The sequence below is a fragment of the Calidris pugnax genome, unplaced genomic scaffold, assembly GCF_001431845.1.
Source record: "Calidris pugnax isolate Ruff unplaced genomic scaffold, ASM143184v1 scaffold92, whole genome shotgun sequence".
NCBI lineage: Eukaryota > Metazoa > Chordata > Aves > Charadriiformes > Scolopacidae > Calidris > Calidris pugnax.
Window position 1 is genome coordinate 919,503 of NW_015090823.1, and position 11,749 is coordinate 931,251.

The window sequence follows — 11,749 nt, forward strand, 5'->3', positions numbered from 1 at the left end:
CCCCCGGCGCTGCCCGCCGGCCCTGCCCGCCCTGCTGTGGCTGGCGCTGGCCCCGCTGCCCGGTCCCGCCGCCAGGGCCGAGCTGCGGGTGCGGGTGCGGTTGCCCGGCGGGCAGGTGACGGAGGAGAGCCTGCAGGCCGACAGCGGCTCCGACTGCATCAGCCTGGAGCTGCGGACCGCCGACGGCGCCCTCGTCACCCTCACCGCCGACTTCAGACAGGTAGGGGGCCGGGGGCACAGCCCGGGCCGGAGCCAACCCCTCCGCCCCTCGGGGGGGCGGCCGCGCTGGCCCTTTAACGGCGGGGCGGCGCGCCGGCTCGGCGGGGCCGGTCCCCGGGCCGGGGGAAGGAAGTGACGGGGCGGGGGAGCGAGGGAAGAGCCCGCCGAGGGCTTGAATGAAAAGGGCGAGCGGGCGGCGCGCCCGGCTAGCGGACCGCCGACGGCGCCCTCGTCACCCTCACCGCCGACTTCAGACAGGTAGGGGCTCTGGGGGGGGGAGAGCGGCGATCCCCGCTGCCAGCCCCCGGGGTGCGGGGATGCTGGGCTCTCCCCGGGGGAGGAGGAGGAGGATGCGCCCTCCCATCCCCTCCCGTGGTCCCCCATCCCCTCCCGTGGTCCCCCGGAGGAGGAGGATGCGCCCTCCCATCCCCTCCCGTGGTCCCCCGTCCCCTCCCGTGGTCCCCCGGAGGAGGAGGAGGAGGAGGATGCGCCTTCCCGTCCCCTCCCGCGGTCCCCCGTCCCCTCCCGTGCTCCCCCATCCCGGTGGGATAACCCGGGCTCCCGGGGCTGGAGGTGATGGATCGAGCACCTCCGTCCTGGTCCCGGGAGCAGCGGGACGGGGCTTTGGAGGGTGTTTCTTGTGGGATGGACACGGGTGACATCGGCACGGCGGGGCCTCCCGGCCCTGGGACCAGTTTGGAGCTTGAGAAAACCCCGCGGGAGGGTCCGGAGCTGAGAAGCAGAGTGTCCTTTTGCATCTTGGGGGGGTAAAAAAGTCCATCCACCCCCAGGAGGGTGTCGGGGGCTTTGTTTGCAGGCTCTGTGGAGCAGTGCCCACACGTTGTAGCCCCAAGCCTTCTCGGCAGGCTGCTGTCCCCGGGGGTGCTACACCTGTAACCTGGGATGTGGTGAAAATATGTGGTGAAAAGCCCGGTGGGATGGGTGGCAAAGCCTTCCCCGCACCCAGCTGACCCAGGGAGCCCTGCTTCTCACTGCTGAATTGCAAGTAGCATAGTTTGACATGGATCAGGGCCAGATGGGAAGAGCTCAGGCTCCTGACCCCTGGATGGTGGTGTTCAAGCTCTGCTGTATCTCCAGGACATCCCGTTCCGCGGTGCCTGTGGGGTACAGTAGTTCCTTAGGTGGGTCTTTGGGAGCATACGTATGAGTTTGTGGGGTGGGAAGTGTCTGACTGTGGGGACTGACAGCAGCTCTCCTGCAAGGGGAGCCTTTCCTCCCAGCCCAGCGTGAGAGGTGGCCTCTCTGCAGGGAGGTGATACTCGCTGAGCTGAAGCCCAAGATCCCACACTGCTCAGCAGGAGCTGGTAGCTTCTGGGCCAGCGTGGCGTTCTTCGGAGCGTGCCGAGCCTGGCTGGATGCAGGGAAATTTCTGTTGCACAGGGGAGAACTGTTTGCTGCCATGTGGGTGGCACGGCAGTGTTACCTTGGTCCAACCCTCCGTTCTGACTGTTTGCTCAGGTGGACTTTGGTTTGCGGCAGGAAGAACTGAGCTAGAATTGAATCCACGAGATAGGAAGGTGTTATGCCCTAACCTGTTGCGAAGCTTGAAGCCTCCTGCCAGGGATTGTTCTGGTGCCTCTTCCTCTTTCAGCAACACTCTTGGGTCTCAGTCTCCTTGCAAGCCTCTCAGATGGCCCTCTTCCATCTGGAGCGTGCAGGGTCAAGCCCACCTCTTTCTGAGGTGCTAGTAGAAGCCATGGTGACTTTGGACGTGATGGCACGCTCAGTCTACTCCAGCATACGTGCAGGGAAGCAGTCCTGTAAAAAAAAATAATCCAAGAGACACCACACTAGGGGAGTTAAGGGAGAGAGGAAGAGCTGTTAAGCCTGCAGTTTGCAAACTTGCATACCACAGTGTATTCCTGGCCAAGGGAAATCCAAGCTCATGACAGATCCTCTAGGTAGGCCCTTTGAGAGCTTGGGATGTGACTTGGGGACTTCTGGTGTCCTGAGCTGTTGCTTGTTGCAGCATTTTTCACTTCTTTCAGGTCTTCTCGAGGGGAGCTTGCTCTGAAATCACATCCACAAACCCAACAGAGCCTATGTCAGCTCTTCTCTCGCTTTCATCCTTATCGCAGTTGAGCTCCTTCTGGGGACAAGTTCTCTGAAGTTATCTTGACCTCAGGATGTTAAATCCTTGGCTTCATGCATCCCCTCCCTCCTGCTAGAAATATACAGGAGATGATCCCTGGAAGGCTTTGCGAGCATCAGACTTGCAGAAGTCCATTCCTAATCTTCAGTTTTAGAACGGTTGGGTACTGGCTCTCTCTGTTTTATGACTCTGCTGGAAAATAGCTGAAAAAAAGCCAGAAAGACATAAAGGACTGTGGAGATGAATTTGCAGTGCAGTGAGTAATGATGTGTGCAGGCAGCTGCCTGGCCAGGCTTCCCCTTCTGACCTGTTGTCCTGGCTGCACACAGGCATTTCCCTGCTCTGGTGCTCATCTCTCTAACGTTACACAACTTCTCCTCTCCAGAGAGATGGTCTTGGGGCTCTTCGCCTTGGTGAAAGCAGCTGGCATTGTTGATCTGGCTTTCCCGAGCTAGATTGTGTGGTCATGCTGTGGCCAGGATGCTGGGGTTTTTGCACAAATGATTTTTCCACTTCTCTGGCTTAAACTGCAGGGGGTTAGTCCAAAAGCAGATTATTTTTTTTATTTTTATTTTTTTTTCTTTGATGACGAGGATTTGCTGCTAGACCAGGGGCTGGAGAAGAAAAGAGTTATAATGAGATCAAGGTTTATTTCTCTGCTCTGACAGTGGTGGGAGCTGGGTGGGACTTGAGCAGTGGTTAGTCTTCCACAGAGGTGGAATTTTCATTTCTCTTCCACCCCTGCTTTCCTTCCAGAGCTGAACCTGAAGGACTCGTGTCCTCAGAGTGCACCAGGTGTTTTTTTCTCATTCTCTAGTGTAGCACACACTGGTCAGTGGGAGTCCAAACTGGGATTTGATTTTTTTTGGGGTAGTGCAGGAGCGAAGGCTATTTCTTTTCTTGCAGTTTGAAAGACTGTGAGGAAAACACTTCTTCTTTTCCTGTCTAGTACTGTCAGGCATGAAATGTATTGCAAAAAAAAAAAAGGGGGGGGGGACACGACAGCAACCTTAAATGTTGTGACTAATTTGGATAGAATGATCTTGCCAGTTGCTAAACAGTGGCCTGGGAACAAAGTGGGTGGTTTTATTCCAAGGTCAGCACAAAGATATGGAGAAGTTTCTTTTTCCTTTTGATGGCTGGAAAAGTTGTGTTGGTAACACAAGGGAGAAAGCGTGACAATGGTATTTTAACGCTTACACTGCTAGTCCTTTTAGTTTCCTTATTAATAAAGCAGATGTTATGTGATAGCCTGGGGTGGTACTTTGGGAATTTCCTTATGCCAGGGGTCCATCATGCTAGGTGTTAAATGACCAGGTGATATAGAAAAGCATTTGTCCAAAGATGGTATCTGCATAGTTTGGAAAGCAATCTCTTCTCTGTAGAGATACCAAAATTAAAGAAGGATCATTCAGCACCCTCTGGGAGGGCAGGAAGGGTGTTTGTTACCCTGAGCTGTAGTGAGGCACCTGAAGATGCCCTTCTCTTGAATGGATCACTCAGGTGTGGGTGCTGGGGATGGAGGGCTGAACTCCTGCCTTAGGCCAGAGCTGCCCTTCGCTGGCTCCACGGCTTTGGGGAGGTCACTTGTTGGGTAGGATCCAGTTTCAGAAGTAAAGCACTCTCTGATGGTTACTCTTGGGCTTCTCTCTGGTTGTGGGAGCTGAGCATGAAGATGTTTTTCCAAGCATCTTGGAGCATTGTGGGGATTTCTGGCTGCTCAGTACTTGTGAAAATCAAAGTCAAACCTTGTTGCTTCTGAAAATGTGCTTTTTTGCCCCTCTCCCAGCACATCCTTAATTCACCTATAGAGGTATCTTGAGTATCAGAGGCAGTGCCCCAAAGTGTCTTCATTTTAGCCATTTCCAGTAGGAGAGAGGTTAAAAAAACATAATCCCTAGCCAGCCAGGGTAACGCAGCTGGCTGGACCCCCAGTGTGGATGCAGTAACACGTTCTCTGTGTTCTACAAAGCAGGACAACTTTCTGGCCAGCTCTAGCTCTTCCCCTGGGGGAGCGCAGGCAGGGACCTGACCACAGCAAAGGCGGTAAGGAATCAGGCCCAAGAGTGACAGTGCCCCGAGCAGTGTGTCCCCATTATATGTACCCCCCACTCCGAGCAGGCCTGCGACAGCAAAGACAAAAAGTGGTGGTCCCACAGCAGCACTGATGTCCTTGGGGAAGACAAAAATTGGCAGGAAAGCCGAACGGGTTGTGGGGAGGAAGGCATTGAAATGATTTATTTCCCTGGGAACTGGTTTGCTCCACTCAACGTGAAGTCGAGATGCTGGGCTGGGATCTAGACCACACAGGCTTGTCAGTCTCGGCTGGATAAACCCTAGAAATGGAGGTCGGATTGTTCTCACACCCCAGATGACAGTCCCTGGAGGAGCTGGCTGCAGGCAGCACGAGGAGGGAAGAAGTTCCATGATTTCTCTGCTCCTCCTTGCAGGCTAGTTCTTTGGGGGACGTCCCTTTGGAAGATGCAGGCAAGCTGGGCTGTTGGGAGCTGGGTGCACTGATTTCCTTTCTGCCTTTAGGAAAGAGGAGCTGCTTTCCCCTTGCTGTGAAAGCCAAGGCTGTGGTTTCCTCTGGTGCCATGGTTAGAGCACGGCTGCAGAACTGGTTGTTCTCTGTTACACCAAGCTGTGTCGTCCAGACCCTAAACAATAGCAGTAACTGTACGCGCCGCCCGGGGCAGGGCCAGGGATCCTCGCCCCCGTGATGAGTTCACCCGGAGAGTCCCCGCGTTGCAGAGGCGATGTTCTGCTGGGGCTTGTTCCCTGCTGGGAAATTTTGCAGAAACCCGGAATTAAAGGTGCCGTTTGTTGCCTTGGCCGGGTACCCACCTTGGCAGGGGTTCACCCTGGTGCTGCTGGTGGGAAAGAGCTGAGGTGGCTGGGGAGGGAAAGGCGCTCCCCGAGTAGGGAGAACTTCAGTGGCTCTTTCCGTGTGAGCAGCACGACATGCTTTTGATGTGACAAGCCTTGGTTCTTGCTCCACCTGAGGCTGCATAGCAGGGAAGTGGGGAAAACCAGGGGAGGCTTTGAGACAGAGAGGTGAAGCAGGGCTGGGGAGAAGAGGAGGCTGACTTCTTGGTCAGGAGAGGGTGGTCCTCACAGGATATGTGTCTGGACTGACGTGCAGCACAGTTTTAGCCTTGCTCTGAAATCCACCGTAAGGGTCGTTTTGGGTTTGCTTGGAGCCAGGTAGAGGTGGGATTTCTCCCAGTGCCAGCAAACCTGGGCGATTCCTGTCTTTCCTGGCATGTCTCTCTGGGTATCAACAGATGTGCTGAAACCCCTGAGGCTGGAGTGGGCACTGAAGAGTGCCCAACACCTAGAGTTCAGGCAGCACCAGAGCCCTTTTCATGGCAGAGTTGCTTCCTTTAGATCCCGTGAAGTGAGACAGAGCTGGGAGAGGGATGTGGGCCAGAGGCACTGGGGATGCAGGGAGGAGGAGAAGAAATGACCCCCCTGGGGACCCGAGCCCAGTGTATGGGGGGGTTGCAGGCTCCCTGAAACTAGAAGCCAGATGAATTGATACCTGTATAGAAGTCAGTGCTGCCAGAACAGGATATAGGGAGGTTTTGCTATTGAACAAGGTATTCTGTGAGTCTCTGTGAAGGTAACTGTGACTGGTTTCCAAGCTGGTTTTGGAGATGGGCTACAATCCATGTCAGAAGCGCTCCATATAAAATACCAAAATTATTGACCATATTATTGGCAGAAAAGAGGGTCAGCTGCAGCTGATTGTAATGGGTTCCTTCTGGCTTTAACAATTTGACTTTCATTTCTGTTCCAAATGCTGTTGGGTTCAGAAATTAGTAATTTGTTCTCCAGGATACCAGTTGCTGAGAAGCAAAGGAGGGAAGGCAGCAGAGGAAACTTGGGACTGCTTGCCCTAAGTAATGCAGGGAGATAATGACTATGTGATATTTGTTTAACAAAACAAAACGAGACTCCATGGAGGCTTGTCTCCCTTCTTGGTAAAGGCCAGAAACCCCTGGCTGTTGTTTGAGGAGGCCACAGATGTGACCTGGCAGCAATTTGTCCTTGCCACAGTGGGATTGCGAAACCCCTTACTTCTTTACAGACACCAGTCATTATGCTGCAGCCCTTTGGGTGGGATTGAACCTGGGACTGCACCCCTGTGCTCAGGTAGCCAAAGTATGAGACCTTTGACTTTGTTCCTTTGGTCGGAGCCTTCCTCTTTGACCCTGACTTCTCGGTTCACCCCACGGATGCCAAAGATCTGTGACTCTGACTCTGTTTATTTATCTATCTCTTTATCAGGAGGTGAAGATCTTCCGTGCCTTAATCTTAGGGGAGCTGGAGAGGGGCCAAAGCCAGTTCCAAGCACTGTGCTTCGTCACACGGCTTCACCGCAACGAGATCATCCCCAGTGAGTCGATGGCAAAGCTGCGGCAGGTAAGGGGCACCCTGCACTGGTGTCAGGCCAGCTCCATCCTCCAGTTCATCATGGGTTTCTTAGAGCTGTCCTGCCTGGATGCTCTTCCCAGACAGCTGCCCAGTGGTTCACCTACTAGACCCACCTTTGACCACCCTTCCCGCTTGAGGGGACTTGGTATTAAACTAAGTTAATCAATAGCATTGATCCTGACCTAGTAATAAACTAGCAGGAGGCATGATTTAGCTCTTCTGTATCAAAGGGGAAGTGGACGGCTGGAGCAATCACCATGAAAACCCTTGCCCCACATTGCCCGATGAACTAAGTACGGATTTGAGGCCATTCATCACGACAAAGCACTGAGAAACAATCACAGGCAAATCAGAGCAGCGATAAACTGTCATCAGTTTCAGCACCAACAAGAAGGTTTAAGTGCCTTCCATCCAGACAGGATGCATTTACCCATTTATATACCTCCTTATGTCGGTGTGAAATAGCAATGTACTATAAGGAATAGTTTGTGGCAACCAGGATTCAAGTTTTCATTGTTTTCACCCTCTGCAGAAGAATCCCAGGACGGTGCGGCAGGCTGAGGAGGTGCGGGGCCTGGAGCACCTCAGCATGGACGTGGCTGTCAACTTCAGCAAGGGGGCCCAGCTCAGCTCTCACATCCACAATGTCTGTGCAGAGGCCAAAGAAGCAATTTACACCCGAGAAGAAGATGTCAAATTCTGGCTGGAGAAAGGTAAGTTTCCTTCAGTTTCAGTGGAACTGCTCCAGTCGGCAAGTTGGAGCTCTCTTGTGATCTCCTGCCAGGCTCCTGGTGATCACCACAGATCACTTTGGCTTCTCTTTCAGTGTGGATAAGGCACGTGTGTCACTTGTTGGCACGTCATGTTGCACTAGTCTTGTTTCTTAGCCCCTGTGACTTCTTTAGGTGGTGCTCTCCTAGTGAACCTAATTAGGCAGGTATTTTCAAGATAACTTTTCACCTGGTCCATCACCCGAAAGAAATATGTTGTTTACACATTCTGTCTTATCTTTTGGCTTATTTTCCCTACGGCCCTTTCTCCTCCCGTGGTTCCTAATCAAACTCCTGATTGGATCACTGGGTGGCATGAGTTTCAACAAGGGCAAGTGCCAGGTTCTGCACTTGGGCCACAACAACCCCCTGCAGCGCTACAGGCTGGGGGAAGTGTGGCTGGAGCTGCCTGGAGGAAAGAGACCTGGGGGTTCTAATTGACAAGCGGCTGAGTATGAGCCGGCCGTGTGCCCAGGGGGGCAAGAAAGCCAACAGCATCCTGGCTTGGATTAGAAATAGTGTGACCGGCAGAAGTAGGGAGGTGATTGTGCCCCTGTACTCGGCACTGGTGAGGCCACACCTTGAGTATTGTGTCCAGTTCTGGGCACCTCAATACAAGAGAGATCTCGAGGTGCTGGAGTGAGTGCAGAGGAGGGCAATGAAACTAGTGAAGGGCCTGGAAGACAAATCATATGAAGAGCGGCTGAAGGAGCTGGGACTGTTTAATATGAGGAAGAGGAGGCTGAGGGGAGACCTCATCACTCTCTACAACTACTTGAAAGGACACTGTAGAGAGGTTGGGGCTGGTCTCTTCTCACAGGTAATTAACGACAGAACAAGAGGAAACGGCTTCAAGCTCCAACAGGGTAGGTTTAGACTGAACATTAGGAAGGAATTTTTCACAGAGAGAGTGGTCGGGCATTGGAACAGGCTGCCCAGGGAGGGGGTGGAGTCACCATCCCTGGATGTGTTTAAGGGCCGTTTAGATGGGGTACTGAGGGATATGGTGTAGGGGAGGACTTTGTAGAGTAGGGGAGATGGTTGGACTCGATGATCCCAAGGGTCTCTTCCAACCTCAATGATTCTATGATTCCTGTCCAAACAGTGCACTCTGGTTCTCCAGGGCTGTCCCGGAGCCTGTGCACAGCGAGCAGCTCTCTCTGTGGTGGCTCTCTCCCTCGGCCTTGCCTTCTCGTCAGCGCCCTGAGCCGTGTCTCTCTGCTTTCCCCCGCAGGGGTGGATGGCTCCATGTTCGAGGTCCTGCCGCAGACGTCAGACCTCCCCGACCTGCAGCGCTGCAGGCTGTGTGGGGACCGCTGGAAGCCCTGCATCTGCAGCTACTCGCTGAGCATCGAGTGGTACCCCTGCATGCTCAAGTACTGCAAGAGCCGCGATGCCGGCGGCAAGGTTTCTTCGTACAAATGTGGCATCCGCAGCTGCCAGAAGGGCTACACCTTTGATTACTACGTGCCGCAGAAGCAGCTGTGTCTCTGGGACGAGGAGACCTAGCAGAGCCAGGCCAGGCCTTTCCAAGGGGCGGCTCATCTGCCTCCTGCCACCCTTTATGATGCTGAGGGCCTCCTGGAGCTGGCTGCTCCAAAGAAGGAACGCGGTTCACAGCGGTGCCTTGTACCAGGAGAGCTCTCTGTGTGTGCCTTTCCTTCTGGCCCCTGTGACTCCCTCCCCACCTGATGCTGCCTCATACTGTGAGAAATGGGCTCAGCTCACCACGTGTTGATGTTCTCCTGCCAGCTGCCAGGAGGTACGGCTTCCTGGAGGAAGCAGGTTTCTGGGGTGAAGCACTGGGGGGAGGGTGTTTTGCCCCGCTCTGGAGGTAGCAGATGTGAAAGGGGGCAGCTCTGGTCAGTTATCAGCCTCGAGCATCCTGATGAGTGGGCAGGGCAGGGAGAGAAATGGTCTTGATGACCTGGGTTGTCAAACATCTCTGCCACTGAAGAAGCCCCTTCATTGACTTCACCTCGTGGTGACGCAGCAGCGTTTCCCAATGGGAAAACAGCTGATTTTTGGGACCACATACCCTGAACAAGGAAGGTACGAAGCCTACCCAAAGCCTGTAGCTTTTTCTAGTGCCCGACTGGCTGTTTATATCCTTCCTGTGGCTAGAAGGTACAATGGGGGGATATATCCCAGCAATGACTTCTGCCCCTAAAGGGCTCGTGATTTGGGCTCTAATTAATCCCTGTTTAGACTAGTGAAGGCCCAACTTTTTATGTTGGCCCTGTGACTCTCCCACTAGGAAAGAAAACACCCAGAGACTTGTGACTACCATCATAACATTGTGGTTGCAGGTGGGGGAGGATGATCCCAGGTGGGTTCACGCTGTCATTTTGAAGAAGACAACATCCTACATCTACGTCCAGTTTTGTGTCCTACTCTGCCAGCTATTCACAAGAAGCTCTTAGATAATTGTATTGCTTTGCTGTGCCTTGGTTTCCCCCATATGTAAAACAGGGACCACACTGAAGCTGACCTTGGCGCTGGTATATACCTGGAGGGCGTCAGACAAAAAGCACTGCAGGAGTGAGTGCTGCCTGGTTCCTGTGTCCTCTCCCACTCAAATCAGAACACGCAGGGAGGGGAGAGAGAGGCTGTTGGGGTCGTTGTGAACCCCCGTACCTCCTGGTGAAAAGCCTTCACGATGTGCCTTTTTGTCTAAAATACGGGAATTTTTGACACAGAATTTGGTCACAATTATTTTTGTATTGATCACTTAAGGGGGGAGAAGGGAAAGGTATTTTAATATTGCAACATGAAGTAAAACACACTTGGAATGATTTTTTTAAGACAAATTATTTATCATTTGTAAGGTAAAATAAACTGATTTTTTTTTTTTAAAAGCATCTCTGGCCTAAAAGCTTCTTTGTGCATTGTAATCTGTGTGTGATCCCGTTGGTTGGGTTCTTGATCAAGAGTTGCTCCTTTCTGGGTAAGCCTCAAGCCTTGACACTGAAGACCCATGGATGGAGGGGAACATCCTGCTGTGCAGTGTGACCACAGCACTTGCCAATGTGCTCCTGCATCCCGAGCATCTCTGTCCACCCAGCCCCTCGGCAGGGAGACAGCTTGGACTCATCTCAAGCAACCGTGGAAGCATCAAGCCTGAGCTGTGGTGAAGAGCAGCAGCAGGGGCAGGTCCTGGGGTTGGGCAGGCTGGTTCCTTCTTTTCTCTCCGAGTGATGGTGGGGTCCCATAAGGGGAAATTATGCAGATGTGGCTGGAGGCTTGTCTGGGTCCAGCGGCCTCAAGAAAGTGTTCTTTGTCTACTCCTCTGCAGCCATAGCTGGGGGGGGATGAGGGCGGTGGAGTTTTGGGCCAGCTCTTAGCTCGGTGGCTGCTGGAGGGAGAAATGTGGAGTGCTGATTCCCCCTAGTGTGGCGAATGCAGAGATGGGACAAGGACTCCTGCAGCCTCAGCCCAGGGCAGCTTACCCCTTTACTGGGATTTCTGGGGAAGCTGAAATGGCTTCTTTTTTGCTTACGTGGCCAGCATTTACAGAGGAGGATGTTCTCTGCTGCAGCGGGACACTGTGGGACTTTGTCCCCTGCTTCTGAGGGTTAAATCCAGCTGTGTGGTGGGCTGTGAGCAGAGCAGGAGAGGATCCCGGGGCGGCTGCGTGGCTTTCAGCGGGGAGCCCTGTGTGCCCCATTTCCACTGTTGCCCCCTGTACCGGGCTGCTGGGAGGGCACGTGGGCTTACTCTGGGTCACATCCCGGCAAGTTTGAATGCACTTATTTTGTAGCCATCAGGCTCTGGGGTACCTGGGCCACGAAGACATCCCAGATCCTTTCCTGGATCTTTTTGGCAGCACCGAGCTGGGAGTGTTCCCGGGCCCCCTCAGGAAAGCAGGATGCTGCACAGCAGCACCAAACCATCGCCTCGACCCTGTGGGGGGATGGAGGAGCCTTTTAGAGCTGGCCCCGTGTCCAGCAGTGCGGGCCGGGGGGTGTTTGGAGCTCCTGCCCGCAGCAGGGTCGGTGCTGTGTCCTGGGGGCAGCAGCCAAGTGATGGATGCGGGACCCAGATAGCGATGGGCAGGGGACAGGGAGCTCAACTCTGGGTTTGGGGGGGAGTGATAGGGGTCAGAAAGGTGGGTTTGGGGGGGAATTTGGGAATGGTGTGGGGCGACGGGCCTGGGCTGGGGGCTGTGCTGGGGCTGGGGGCTGTGCCCGGGGCTGGGGGCTGAGCC

At 54.0% G+C, this 11,749-nt stretch overlaps 1 protein-coding gene across 1 annotated transcript; it reads left to right on the forward strand.

The window, feature by feature from the left end:
* Nucleotide 1: 1 nt before the first annotated feature.
* OAF (out at first homolog) lies at nt 2-10,403 on the forward strand (the record flags this gene model as incomplete). Its single annotated transcript, XM_014939937.1, has 4 exons — nt 2-220; nt 6,626-6,760; nt 7,305-7,485; nt 8,777-10,403. Coding segments are annotated over 4 exons (810 nt in total), but the record flags the coding sequence as incomplete, so codon positions are not given.
* Nucleotides 10,404-11,749: the final 1,346 nt, after the last annotated feature.